At 33.2% G+C, this 15,563-nt stretch overlaps 2 protein-coding genes across 2 annotated transcripts; both read right to left on the reverse strand.

Annotated features, from left to right (window-relative positions):
- Positions 1 to 3,551: 3,551 nt before the first annotated feature.
- On the reverse strand, positions 3,552 to 6,571 carry LOC135142529 (uncharacterized). Its single transcript, XM_064074246.1, has 8 exons — positions 6,237 to 6,571; positions 5,338 to 5,736; positions 5,205 to 5,287; positions 4,873 to 5,018; positions 4,610 to 4,815; positions 4,340 to 4,551; positions 4,089 to 4,245; positions 3,552 to 4,033 (listed from the first exon to the last, which is right to left on the reverse strand). Exons 1-8 carry the CDS (start codon positions 6,454 to 6,456, stop codon positions 3,552 to 3,554), a joined length of 1,905 nt encoding a protein of 634 aa, XP_063930316.1. The 5' UTR covers positions 6,457 to 6,571.
- Positions 6,572 to 9,062: 2,491 nt separating this feature from the next.
- LOC135142699 (circadian clock-controlled protein daywake-like) lies at positions 9,063 to 10,251 on the reverse strand. The gene is made up of 4 exons (XM_064074453.1): positions 9,945 to 10,251; positions 9,656 to 9,896; positions 9,473 to 9,606; positions 9,063 to 9,426 (listed from the first exon to the last, which is right to left on the reverse strand). Exons 1-4 carry the CDS (start codon positions 10,000 to 10,002, stop codon positions 9,128 to 9,130), a joined length of 732 nt encoding a protein of 243 aa, XP_063930523.1. The 5' UTR covers positions 10,003 to 10,251; the 3' UTR covers positions 9,063 to 9,127.
- Positions 10,252 to 15,563: the final 5,312 nt, after the last annotated feature.

Below are 15,563 nucleotides of genomic sequence, written 5' to 3' on the forward strand. Positions count from 1 at the left end.
TCCTTCGTTTATGGACTTTTCACCTTCGGAACATTACATAATCAACAGTAATCATTTTAGCAACAAATTACGGAGACTATAATTAAAATAGAATATTAAATTGGCGTGTACTGCAAAATGTGTTGATTGTTATGTTGTATTCGTAGAAAATAATTATTATTAAGCATGAGACTTGGATTCTATTTATTGCGCGTTATTATTATATGAAGCGGAACATCGACCCACACATTAAAGTTCCATAAAACTCGGGGCAGCAGCTAAAACTGATCAAAACTATTTAATATGATTTTAATTTTTACTTCCCGAGCGTAAGCAAAGGAAGTATTGTAATCGAGTCCGTCGGCCGACTCTCTACTTTTACGTTTTCTCGATCTTTCATGACCCCTAGAAGACGAAGAAATAGGTCTCCCATTTCCGTCTGTCTGTCCGTCTGTCCGTCTGTCCGTCTGTCCGTCCGTCTGTCCGTCTGTCCGTCTGCCGTCCCGGATTTTTATTAGACAGATAATCTCCGAAAGTACTCGACCGATTGTTGTGAAATTTTGTACTTATACACGGAAAAAAAAATTAGTTCTGTCGACAATAATTCTGATTACACCAACTATGTTTTATAATTAATATAGGGACAACTAACTTTATTGTGCCGAGGACAATACTGACATATTTGGATCAAAATAGTTGTACCAACAATACAGTATAGTTGGCAAAATAACAATATCATATAGTCAACTCAACAATATAGATTAGGGTCGGTGCGACTTACTGCTTTAGTTATTTCAACTAGAATTGTAACTCATTTAATATTGTTGTGGCTAATAGAGTTTTTAGTTAATAAATAAAAAATCTGTTTTTATTAAAATGTTTTATTAAAAAATAAAAAATAAATGTAAACAGTTTACAATGTAAATGCAATTATTAATACGCTTATCATTACTTCATTTGTACAATAATAACAAACAAGTTTCTAAATAGGTACATTCATTAGAATTTATATAGGACGAACCTAATTTTCATTTGGTAGGTTTAAATATTATATTTTACATCCCATGTTTTTTATTTATGTAATACTTTCCATCAGGAAGCATGCTAAGATAATATCTGTTGTAGTTTTTAAGATCGTTAATTTTTATCAGGCTTCTTTTATCGGTTTTTTCTACAGCAAATGCATGATAATGTTCATAGACACCAGTTGTAAGGAATTCCGCATATATAAAGAAAATTTCATTTTGTATAGTTATAATATCTAATATTTTATCAAATAATGGAAGATCCAATACATCAACCACAATAATGTCATGCTTCTTGTATATTAGTCCTAAAATTTTTACCCACTTAAAGCGTTCTACATAATCTATATCATTAGTAATAAACATGTTAAATTCATACTCTGAAAGACATATAAAATCTGCTGGACCATACTTTACTGTTTTTGTAAATCCATTATTACAAATAAGTTTGTGACATAACTGAAGTTGATTTTTTATTCCTAACGTTAAGCAAATATTTTTCTTTGAACAACTAATATTAGCAGTAATTTTAAAGGGTCTGTGCTTCGATTCGAATCTCATAGACCAAATATGCACCAGAGGTCCGACCATACGTACAAGTAAAGGATAATGTATCATATTGTGGTGTTTCGGTTTAAGTGTCTGTTTTAATAAAACTGTATAAATATAGTGGTGTTCATAAACCAATGATTTTAAGAGTTGCTCATATTGAGGTTGAACTGACTTATCTAAAATTATGTCCAATATTTTACATAATGTCAAATATAACTGCCAATAGGTATTATTCTCTGGCACTAAATGGCCAACCATTAAATCAAACAGTGAAGCAAAGCACATCATTTCAGAAGCAGACATCTTTAAGTTATTCTTCTTTAGTTGATCTTCATTAATTTTAGGTGGAATATTTGTTTCTGATCCATAATCAAAAGCCGCAATTTTAGAATTTAACATTGTCAAACTAAATAATTTTATTTCATAAATAAAATGCTTTAATATTAAACTCAGGTCATAATTACACACTCCCTCTAACATATCATGCATTATGTCCATACTGTAATTTTCGGTAACATGAAAACCAATTACTTCGTTCCAAATAGATTTTTTTTTAATACCTGTTAAAATAGGATTATTTAACTGCAGATGGTTTTCGTAACTAATAACATTACGAAGCTGAGTTTGATCTTCTTCAGATTTTATTTGACACTCAGATTTTGTCATTGTGCAAAGACGGCAAAAATGAGTTGCGCTAAAACTCTCAACAAAATCTAGCATTGAGTTTAGTCCAAGATTGTCTCCAATACATAAACCGATGGTAAAATAAATGGTCCTACATTCTTGTCCGCAGTTAATATTTATTCCAACATTGTGCAGATAATTTAATTCGTCAATTACAATTTTAAAAACTTGATTACCAACCGTTTTTCTGTCAAGAGACTTAAACAATTGTACCAATAAAATGTTTTCTGTTAACGACTGAAATTCTGGGGGAAAACATGGAATCGAAGCATATACCGCCCCTAACTTATTTACGCCTGAATGTGATCCTAGTACATTTCCCGTTTCATAGTCATCGAAATATATGAACAATGGAAAAACAATTTTATTCTCAAATAGTTGAAATTTCGATTGCCAAAGCTCACACTGAATAAAATTTTCTTTAATGATGGTATTATCCATAAGAAGTTTGGTATATTCTAAAGTTTTTTGAAACACATTGGGTAATTCAAAAATTTTTTTTAAATTGTCTCTAAGTGGAATAAACGTACCTTTTGAAACGTAAGTATTTACCGTTGGACAACATTTTTTAGTTTTTGATTCGATGTCTTCACGTATAATAAATTCTTCAGGCTTTACATAAAAACCACATTTCTGAAAATATTTAAATCTTTTATATTCTGTTGACAACTCTTTGAAAGGATTTTGAAGCAAGTTAAAATAAAGATTTACCAAATCAATTAATTTATCCTCACATTTAAGTGTGGTTAACAAGTTAAAAATAAAAATTTCGAAAGTTTTTAAAAATGTTCCATTAAATAATTTTGATGTCATATTAACAACATTTTGAACTTCAACCCTAGGTATGCAATTATTGCTATACAAAGATGAAACAAATTCTAAGACATCGTTTTTAAAGCTTTCAGTATCAATTTCATTTTTAATTAAATGAGTTTGTAAAGGCGTGTCTGTATTTGAATTCTGATGAACGTTATTTAATGTGGTCGACGCTGATGGTAGCATTTGCAAGTTTTTATTTACTTTTTCGCTTGCAGAAAAATTTTGCCCTAAACTAGGTGTAATTCTATTGCTAGAAGTCAAGTGTTTGTCTTTGACATGCTTCCTGAAAGAATTTATATTACTCACTGTTCTGAAACAAGAATTTTCGCAACATATTATTGGTCCATCTTTAAAGGAATGCACGTGTTTTAAGTGCAATAACAATGTTTTTATGGAAAGAAATGATTTATTACACTGAAAACATATCATATTTGAAAATTAGGTATATCATAAACAAATTAAAAACAAAAGTAAAAAAGACAAGACAAAAATTTAACAGTTATTCAACTGACTCAAAAATGTATTGACGGAAATGTAATTTACATCATGTTTTGCATCGTGAATATTGTATATGTGCTGTTGAATTAACTGCCAAAGATGCTTACTTGGAGACGGATATTCTGCATTTAAAACGTGGAACATTTTGAAACATACATCAAAACATTTGACTACGCTCTCTACGCCATATAGATAAGAGTCTACTTGTAACATGCAACTTAAATTTTCAAAGTTACCTACCACAATGGGTAGGGGTTGAAATGTATCACACTTATTAAGAAATTTGTTCCGCTGCTGTTCTAGCACCACCTTCACTTCGTCTGCTGTTGGAACATGCAGTAAAAACGTCTCCTGGCACTCAGTTTTTGACGGTCTCCATCTTATTTTTTTTTTTGGATTTGATTGTGACGTACTTGATATGACACTTGTTTGGACAAGATGGGGTAAAATTAATAATGCAAGTGCATTAGTGGCATCTAAAACATATTTGTTACTATTGCAATTTATAAATGGATAAATCAGATTGTATACCTTCAGACTGACTTTCTGACAACTTTTCTAAGTAATGTTTTACATTTACATCTTTTGAATTTTTGGCTAAGCTCAAAATTTTCACGACAAAATCATTAATTTTTGCGTATAAATTGTATTCCTGATTCGGGAAAAGTTTTTGGAAATCCACTTCAAACTAAAAATAATTATAAATTTTATGTTCTACCATAAATGTAAATGAAATTCAATATATATTCCTACAAAATAATAATTTCATATAGCTTACGTACTAAAGTGTATCCAAGAGGTCTCTTAAGTGCAGGGAATGTTGTTAAATATTCAAATATTGTAGACTGACTCTCGTTGTACTTTTTTAGCCTGGTTTTGGACGTTTCCTTCCAATGTTCAATCACTTGTGGCCACGGTTCGTAGTTATTTTTTAACCACTGTACGATATTTTCATAGTTATCGTCTTCTGCACTCAATTCCTCTTCCGAGGTTTCTATAAACACAGTTGGTACATTATAAAATTTCTATTTTTATTAAAAAAAATAACCTACTGCTACTATTTCCTTTAGTCTCTAAAATACCAGACTGTCTTAATGTTCTTCTAGTATTGTGGTATTTATCAAATAATTTTCCACGCGCACACTTTTTGTATTTTCCATCCACGTTGACGTACGGTGTATAATATGTTTCAATTCTTTCCTTTGGAAATAACTGTTTAATATAGCGTGCGAGCTGAATAAACCGTCTTGAAGGAATTCTATAAAAAGTTTTTATTTCTCAGAAGCTAATGCTTTTAAAAAATAATCTATTTCACCTTTTGTCCAAATGGGTTCGCAATTCTTCTTCAATAATGATTGATACTAGATTGTTCTGTAGGGTAGGTGTTAATGACGTTTCAGAGGACTTCGTTTGCAACAACTGACGTCCCTTAACACTTTTCTTTAAACATTTTTTTAGGTCCTGAAATATATTTACTTTAAAATGGAATTGAATGGACATAACTATGTATAATTATACATATTTTTTTCTTAAGAAAGTATCATTTTAGTGAAAAATAATTGCATAGTAAATATATGTTACTTGCTTAACGATTTGCCATAACAAAAAATACAAAACAGAACAATGTAAGAATATAAATTAACTTACAAAATCATAGGTAATTGGTTCATCCCCTGCTGTGGGATTGCCAATGAAGGCATTTTGCCTTTTATAGGGAACAGGTACAAAATCTAGAATTATACATAATTAAACGAATTTTAAAATTCAAGCTCATACCTACCTAATGCTTTATCTTGAAAAAAATCCTCGTACTCTTTGGATATAATTTCATTTAACGGTGTAGATGACTGTGAAGGAGTCGAGCAGATAGAAGTAAAGCTAGCATCAGATAATAGTGGATTTTCATCGACAGCCAAACTGTTTAATGATGTCGTTGAAGCAGGTGACAACGAATTTTCCAAATTATAGAGAGGTCGTGAAATAAAATTCAAATCAGACACGCTATGGTTCCGTTTGCTGGTAGATGGACCATCAGAACTCTTGATATCCACAATACAGATGTCAGTTTTTAAACGTTTAAAGTGGGACAAAAACTTTGCTCTATCTCCTACTTTTGGAATAAGTTCCTTTATTAAATCCTTCGTTAGGTTAATAAAGGCTGCAAAATCTACACCCTGTTCTGAAAGATGAGAATCGTAATTACTAAATTGTGATATAATACTACTTATATGAAACAAGTTAAAAAGTTTTAAGGTTTTTCAAAAAGAAAAAAATGATCTTTTCATTTTTACTCAACAGCCGTAGAAATAAGGATGACGATTGTTGAGTAATAAAATAAATAATAAATAAATGATTGTTGAGTAACATGCATGGGTACTTCCATACCAAGTCCAGCAAAAGATAAATGCAAAAGCCGTCAATTATTTTGTGAGCAGTATTTTTTTTAGTATTTTAGACCGCAACCTGCAATAAAACCATTATGCATTAGGATGCATTCACTAAAGAACAAATACGGTTCTGGAAAGGTATATAAGGGTAGCGACTAATTTTCATTGACAGCTTAACACAGAGTACAGCTTCGAAAACTACTCGAGATTTTACAGCTGCAATACTCATAATAATTGGAGTCATTGCTTTTATCTTTTGCTGGACATTAACTGGAATTAAACAGGTATGTACCTTGAAAACTCTCCCATAAATGGGCCAGACCCCATTTGTCTAGGTAATCTTTAACTTCAACTTCCATAATTACCTTTTTGTAACTACAAATATTAAGAAAAACCACAAAAAGAACGAAAACACTGCACTTCTCTGCACTAACTGCGTCACACATGCACCCGTGACTACGTGACGGAAACTGAGACGACGAAAACACGGTGGTTCCCAGAAATAAAGGCATTGTTATTATAACAAAACTTCTCGGTTACGATTAAAATGTACCATTCGTAGTGGTTTCGAACAACTATGCAAACTGTAACAACATTTTTTTACTCTGCTGTTCGATCAAATGAACTAAATTGTACAGTTTTCATAACTATATAAGCGCAATTATTTTAATACTGTTGTCACGATTATGCGAAATTTGTCTGTATTGTTAAAACAACGAGACAATATCGTCCGAGCAACTATAAACCGGCCAACTATTGAGGTATAGTTGATTTTACTACGGACTGTTTTTAGAGTGTATTAAGAATATCATGTAGATGGTAAAACGTTAACCAAAATTTGTCTAATCATCCCCACCACTAATGCGATGACGTCACTTCAAAATTGTACATAGTAAATGGGTTTTCAATTGCATAAAATAACATAGTCCTACACATGTTGTTTACAACTCTGAATCGAGTTTTCACCCGAAACGTCCAGATTATTGGAAAAAAAAAATTATAAAACAACATTTTGAAATTTAATTTTTAATCTGCTAACCAGAATGCTTTGAAATGTTGCAGATGTTTTAAGGCTATAAAGAGCATCATAAATCTTTAGTCAAAAAAAATTTGCTTATCCCCTCCAAAAACTTGATGACGTCAGCTCAAAAGTTTGTGGAATAAATCATATCTAAAATGTACAAAATATGATGAGTCTGTACTTGTCATTTATCACTCCATTCATATTTTTTGGATTTACATATACAGAGTGACTCAAAAAAATTAATGAATGCGTAAATATATTTTATTGATTTAATCAGGAACTACAAAACGGAATGCTCTGACATCTTGCAGATGTTTTAAGGTTATAAAGAGCATAATAAATGTTTAGTCAAAATATATTTGCTTATCCCCTCTAAAAACTTGATGACGTCAGCTCGAAAATTTGCCGAATAAATCATATCTAAAATGTACAAAATATGATCAGTCTGTACTTGTGATCTATCACTCCATTAATATTTTTTTGGATTTGCATATACAGGGTGATTCAAGAAAATAAATGAAAGCGTAAATTTATTTTACTGATTTACTCAGGAACTACAAAACCGAATGCTTCGAAATCTTGAAGATATTTTAAAATTATCATAAGCATGGTAAATTTTTGATCAAAATGTATTTGGTCGTCCCCCCTAAAAAATTTATGACGTCACCACAAAATTTTGCTGAATAAATCCTATCTAAAATGTACAAAATATGGTGAGTCTCTTCTTGTGATTTATCATTCCATTCAAATTTTTTCGATTTGCATATACAGGGTGACTCAAAAAAATTAATGAAGGCGTGAATTTATTTTATCGATTTAATCAGGAATTACAAAACCGAATGCTTTGAAATCTTGGGAATATTTTAAAGTTATTATAAGCATGGTAAACTTTTGTTCAAAATGTATTTGTTCATCCCTCCTACAAAAATTGATGACGTCACCCTTAAATTTTGCTGAATAAATCCTATCTAAAATGCAAAAAATATGATGAGTTTGTACTTGTGATTTATCTTTCCATTCATATTTTTTAGATTTTCTTAAGAGGTGGTTCAAAAAAATTAATGAAGTCAATTTATTTTATTGATTAAATTAAAGGCAACACTTATTATTAGTATTACACCCCAACCAACCCAATTTGGTAGACACAAAATTTGTTAAAGGAAAAACTCGGTTGAAGCATAAGGGTAGCACGCTTATTTACATCGACTTTAACATTACAGACCTGCATTTGTTTTATGCGCTCACTTGGTTCCGCGAATGTGAAATAGACATGTTTATAATCAACCAATTGTGAATTTCACCGTCAAGAATTAAAATAAAACCCAATGTTTTATATAATAAACGGAAGTCGAAGCAATAAAACCGATGGTCGTTTTGTTTACAGTTTCTCTGTTTGACTCTCACGTATGCTGTTACGCTTGTCATCCTAAATTAAGAATGTTTATACATAAACGATTTTCAGTTGCCTTTCATATTACTAGACAGCGGATTTTTGTCGGGCTACGTCACGTTTAATCGGTACTAATTCCATAAATATAATTAACGATTTATTAATCAAACGGCTAAGTAAATGAGAACGGGAATTAACAGCAGAGTGCAACGAAACAGCGTTATTCTAATCTCAAATAAACGAAGTGCAGTCCGCAACCGCAATGAATTCGCATCCCGTACGAGCCGTACCGAGTTTGGCCTTGCCTAGCCCGACAGAAATCCGCTCTCTAGATATTACACACTGGCGCCGTATACGTGAGTAAATTGTTTCGTTATTTTATTGATTATAAGAAATCAATATTCAAAACGACCCAATTCATTTTCCCGAAAATTTGGGAATACAATAATTTTATTCTTAGTATTACACTACATCTATCCCAATTGATATACGTGTCCTTGCAAAAATGTTGATGACGTCATCACAATTTTTTTTTAAATTCCCACTACAAAAATGTAATGAGAAAAAAAACACAATAGGCATGCAGTCGTCAAGTTTCCGACAGCGAGGGAAGTACTGTCTAAACTCTTTAGACCAATTTTTTTGTTGTGAATTCTCTACACCTTTTCTCTTCAAGATTATGGTGTAAAATAATCAAGTGAGCATTAAAAATGGGACACATTTATTTTGTAAAACATATAAAACTACAAAAGTTCAATACAAACAAAATTCAAGCAAAAATTTCAGAAATCGGCACCTTCTCCAAAAACCTGCCAAAAATGTTGCTAAAAATTTGACCGAAAGCCTCCTCGTAACTGCTTTCAAGATCCTCCCAAAGAGCACTCCAGTTCTCGTTGAAAACGTCGTTGATATGCTTCCCTAAAGCTTCGTCTCCACCGAACAAATTATCCAACTGAAAATGGATTAATTCTGGCTTCGCAATGAGTTTGCTGTCTTTAATTTTATAATGTTTCTCGCCATCCTTGTCGTATTCTTCCAAATTGAAGGTAAACGTGAAGTGCAAATTGTCTTCAAAGATAAAAATCAGAGCAATTCTCTCCGTTAAAACGCTTACCAAGTTTGATTAGAGCGGGCCCTTGTCCATTGAACGGAATAACCAAAATCCTTCCTTTAAAATCGTATTCGGACTCCAGTCGAACTTTCGGGAAAATGCACTCGAAAGTGATCGTTTTCTTATCAAAATCGACACTAAAACCACATTAGACGTGAAACTTTTACGAAATAAATATTTACGTACTCAAATTTTGTAAATGTTGCTTTGTTGAAACCGTAGATTTTCAAGTTGTTGTAGTTTTGGGTAAACTGAGCCGCGTTGGTTCCGGGTGAGATGGACAAAGAAGGGATTTCCAGCGGTTCGAAACTGACCAAACCCACTTCTTTTAGTGGTTTAGTTAGTTGACTTAGGGCACCTTCTACAGCTTTTTGCAAGCACTGGTTGAAGTCGCTTTTGCTTCTGTCGCATTTTTGGAAAGTGGAGGCTAAAATTGTGGCTGGAATAGAGTTGAATAAGGAATTAAATAACTTACGTAGTTTTACAGAAACGCTGATTGCGAAAAAGGCACAAAGTAACACCACAGGCTTCATTTTCTTGCAGCGTGTTAACAGGACACTAAGGTTTTCACACTGGAAGACGCGTTTTTAAACGTATCCAGTTAATCACCTTCTGTTGAGTTTTTGTTATTAATTGCACTAGTCAAGTAACTAAATTACATAATGTTTCATTATAAAGTTCTTGTCTATTGTTGTAGCGTGTTTATATTATTATTTAACGTTATTGTTGCAAGTATAGACTGTGAAGGTTAAGTTCGACAATAGCTGAAGATGACTGTTGCCGAATCAAGTAATTTTCCAATAAAAGTGGTAACGATTTCAAGTGAAAGGTAAAATATGGTAAGTGACTGGATATCAACTTGTTTAACGGGTTGTACATCATGGTCAAGTGAATTACATTAACTATTATCCAATAAAAACTTTAAAAGACAACGGTATACTTTGCCACGTTAGACAGACGTTAAATAAGACCAAAAATTAAAAACATTTTCAAAATTTTTACACGAGTGGTAAATAAATAAGTTATACAGTGTGTATAAATGTTTGTTCGTCAAGTAGGTTATGAAAAAATTGTTAAAAGTGTCGTAATTAACATTTGCCGATTCTTAAGTTCAATGACAATTGGTGGTTGCCTACGTCGTAGGTGGTATTATACTTAAGTGACAATAGAAAGTAGCACTCATTTAAATTTCCGTTCAAAATAAACACTTTTTTGTGAAAATAAGTCTACACATATTAAAATAAATAGACAAAATGTAATTAAATGACCTAACTGTAAATTTTAAAAGGTTTAAAACAGGATTCCACGACCAACGAAGTGGACGTGCTTACACAATAGAGATTTTTCGTGAATTCATTGTTTTGGCTGACAGATTGTTTAAAAATGGGTTGTAAACAACGCCCTTGAGTTTAATGGTGTCGCCAACTGACAACGCTGTCCTGCATTTCATTTAGATTATAGCCGGAGGTGAATCTCTGAAAAAGCATTTTATTTTAGAAGTTTATTGTTAGTGATACTGAGTGTCTTTGCGTGTTAGTGAGTGTGCTGGGGCCGGTTTTGATTTTTGTGCATACAGTAAAGAATCCTCAAAATGCCTAAGGTAAAATCATCCATGAAAGACAAAATCAAATTATGGTTAGGAAATAATTTGGACACTAATTTTCAATTTCCTTCTTCAACCAAAGACAATGAGTTATTCTGCAAAGTGTGTGGAAAAGTTGTAAGTAAACAGTTAAAATACTGAAGCTTGAATTATGATCACATTTTTGTTTCCTAGTTTAAGTGCGAAAAAAAATCACACTTTGAACAACACTGCAGGGGCGATGCACATAAAAAGACGAGAATAAATCCAGTAAATAGACTTTATTAAACATTAGTTCCGACAATGATTTTTCGCAATTTTACACCGGTTTATGTAGGGCATTTACGGCAGCAAATATTCCATGGAATAAAGTTAGTTGTCTTGAGTTTAAAAATTTTATGCATGAATATACAGGAAGGCATTTACCCTCAGAAAGCACTCTGAGAAAAAAATATTTACCAAAAGATTACGATATGGTGAGCACAAGAATTTTTATTTAAAAACATTTCAACATAAATTTTACAGGTAATTAAACAAATTAGAAATTCTATTGGCAAAAATAATATATGGATTAGCGTCGATGAGACGACGGACCGATTAGGAAGATACATAGCCCATTTAGTAATTGGAAACTTATCTTCTGAAGAAGTTGGCCGTCCATTTGTACTAGCTTTGAAGCAGCTTGATAAAACTAATAGCAACACAATCTCAAGATTTATAAACGAATCATTGGGTGTGCTATTGATAATTTTAAGCATTGAAATTGTTATAATTTATTTAACTGTTGATTTTTAGCTTTATTGTGGCCAAAAGGAACTGAACACAAAAAAGTTAAATGGTTTGTATCAGATGGTGCTTCATACATGATCAAAACTGATACTAATTTCAAGGTGTTTTATGAAAATATAACACACTTAAGATGTATGGCACATGGGTTACATTTAGTGTCTGAAACAATTAGACTGAATTATCCAGATGTCAATGGGATAATTAGCAATGTTAAGAAAATCTTTTTAAAAGCTCCAATAAGAGTAGAGTTTTATAAAAACAGTTAACCAAATACACCTCTCCCACCTGAACCTGTATTAACCAGGTGGGGCACTTGGATTCAAGCATCATTGTTTAATGCAGAACACTTTGATGTTTTAAAACAAGTCAGTAAATATATAATGGTTTTTTACTATCATTCTTATATTGAATATTTTTAGGTTATAATGTCATTTGAAGCCACAGATGCACAAAGCATTAAAAAAGCTCCAGAATTCCTGAATGAAGCAAACGATAAAAATGAACTCTTGTATATTAAAACTCACTTTAAAATTATTGCTGATGCAATATAACAATTAGAAACTATAGGTTTAAAATTAAACCAAAGTATGGAAATTGTGGAAAAAGTGTATACATCTTTAAAAAACACACCAGGAAAGGTGGGGGAAATGGCGTTCCAAAAATTATGTTCTCTATTAAAAAAGAATCCAGGATACGATTTTATATGTTCAGTAAATAACGTAATTTGCGGTAATGGAAATGCTACCAACAATACATAGGGGAAAAGTGCCTAAAATGATCCCCTCAGGTCAAATGATCCCCATCAATTGTAAGAAAATTTGTGGCTCCATCTACCAAACATAACTGTCATTTGATTAAGCGCTCTGTAATTAGTACCTTCTGAAAGTTTGATGGCGTTCTGTGTATTCTGCACAGTTTTGTGCCAAAATATGTAAAATAAGCATCTCTGATCTAAGGTAAGATATATTTTAAAAGTCCATTACTTCCATTTGAAAGGTCTTATAGCGGTGGTAGTTGTTTTGACAGAATTAGATACATTTCAGTCGTAGGTTAGTTATGATCTTTTTACCGCATGTAAAAATTGAAGGTTAGTGTACAATTTTTGAATGCGGATATGCTACCTAAGGCGAAATGATCCCTTTTTCTTGAGGCAAAATGATCCCGGATCATTGGGCGGGGCTAGTACCTGCTAAGATAAGACTGATTTTTGCAAATCATATACCCTCTAAGAAAAGAGAGGGTGGGTGGGCGGGTCTAGCACCTGCTAAGATAAGACTGATTTTTGCAGATAACATATCCTCTAACCCCGCCCACCTACTCTTTATTTTCTTTGAGGGAATACCATTTGCCAATATCAGTTTTATCTTAGCAAGTACTAACCCCACCCACCCGCCCGTTATTTTCTTAGAATGTATGTTATTTGCCAATATCAGCCTTATCTTGCCAAGCACTAGCTCGGGCCATCCGCCCTTTATCTTGTTAGAGGGCTAGTACCTAATAAGATAAGACTGATTTTCGCAAATGACATATCCTCCAAGAAAAGAGAGGGTGGGTGGGCGGGGCTACTACCTGCTAAGATAAGACTGATTTTTGCAGATGACATATCCTCTAACCCCGCCCACCCACCCTTTAGTTTCTTCGAGGGAATACCATTTGCCAATACCAGTTTTATCTTAGCAGTTACTAGCCCCACCCACCTACTACCTGCTAAAACAAAACTGATTTTCGCAAATGAAATACCCTCTAAGAGAGGAGAGGGAGGGTGGGTGGAGCTAGTACCTCTTAAGACGGGGAAATTTAAATAATTTAAAAGAATTTTAGGGATTTTCGTGTTCTATTTTTGGGAAATTCTCAGTCTTAAGAGGTACTAATCCCAGTCACCCGCCATCACTTTTCTTAAAGGGTATCTCATTTGCCAAAATCATTTTTATCTTAGCAGTTACTAGTACCACCCACCCACATTCTCTTTGCTTAGAGGGTATATCATTTGCCAAATTCAGTCTTATCCTAGCAGTTACTTGCCCCACCCACCCACCCTCTCTTTTCTTAGAGGGTATATCATTTGCCAAATTCAGTTTTATCTTAGCAGGTAGTAGGCCCGCCCACCCGCCCTCTCTTTTCTTGGAGGGTATCCCATTTGGCAAAATTAGCCTTATCTTAGCACGTACTGATGACTAAAGTATTGTCTCAAACTCTTCCAGAAATTATACACCCCGTATTTTCGGTGCTTTTCAAACTTTTTTTGTTTATTTTTTTTAAGAATTTATTTTTTTGTTAATTTTTGAAATAAAATATTTATCAGTTATGTCATGATTTGATTTTTCTTGTTGATGCTGTCCCCTTATGGTCAAAATTCAAAGGGATCATTATGCCCATGCCGAGGGATCATTTTACCTATGGGGATGCCTAAAATGATCCTTTTGTAAGGTCCTGGAAAAACGTTAATAACTTTTTTTATAATTATCGAATCACCAATTGGCTTATACTGTTACCTAGATAAATCAATGTTTTTACAAATAATGCTACAGTTTTACATGAATAACAATCTATATATATAAAAATGGATGTTGGTATATATATCTGTGATCTATATATATAAAAATGGATGTTGGTATATATATCTGTGATCGATAGGCTCCGAAATCGTTTGACCGATCACCATGAAATTTGGCACATGTAAGTGGTTTTTCATGGAGAAGGTTTTTGTGGTATCCGCTTTGCTGTAACTAGCCACTAGATGGCGCTATAGCACATCAACTTCTACACCGTTCAACCAATTCTCATAAAAATTGGTACACGTTGGCATTTGACTATGGAGAATATTTTCGCCCTATCCATTTTGCTGTAACTCGCCACTAGATGGCGCTGCACCACATCAACTTCTGTACCAATCAACCGATCCTCATGAAAATTGATATACGTTGGGATTTGATCATGGAGAATATTTTCGCGCTATCGATTTTGCTGTAACATGCCACTAGATGGCACTGCAGCACATCAACCTCTCTGTTAAAGTATTATGAACTTAGAGAATCAGCGGCACCCATATATCTAATACTACTATATTGCTATCAGGCCTCAAAAGAGTCCGAAAACACAACGGCAGAGCAATATATCGGACCTCTTTGTCTCTCTATAGTACCAAACAGTACTGCTCATATACTCGTACTTGCTTGATTTTTAGTCGATAACGTGACTAGATGTGTTTAGACATTTCATACGTTCGCTTCTATTTTGTGTACGTGCGCACAGACCCTCGGTACTTTTCTAGACAGAAAACAATATCTTCCGTCTCCCTTTGTCCGTTAACACCGTTTTTATGTTACTTCTGGAGAGTTAGCAAGTATTAGATATATGGCGGCACCAATGACAACATTGTTTTCGTTGGTATTACAACAAAAATCGTATTGACCGCAAAAGAAAATAATTAGTGATGTTCACTGCCTACAATCCTCAGTAATAACAAAGAGTGAATTACTAGAGATTATTGAAAATGCCACCCAAAAAATCAAACTGATTCCGCGCATTCCAATGCTTCCTACTGATTTGCCCTTTACATTCAAACGACTACAGTTTCCTGTGCGTCTTGCTTTCGCGATGACAATCAACAAAGCCCAAGGGCAGTCTCTGCGCGTTGCCGGATTGAATTTAGGAAATCCATGTTTTTCGCATTGTCAGCTGTATGTTGCTTGCTCCAGAGTAGGAACTCCAAAAACTCTGTAC

Source organism: Zophobas morio, unplaced genomic scaffold (assembly GCF_036711695.1).
Source record: "Zophobas morio isolate AGI-343-1 ecotype UQ-CSIRO unplaced genomic scaffold, CSIRO_AGI_Zmor_V1 ptg000049l, whole genome shotgun sequence".
NCBI lineage: Eukaryota > Metazoa > Arthropoda > Insecta > Coleoptera > Tenebrionidae > Zophobas > Zophobas morio.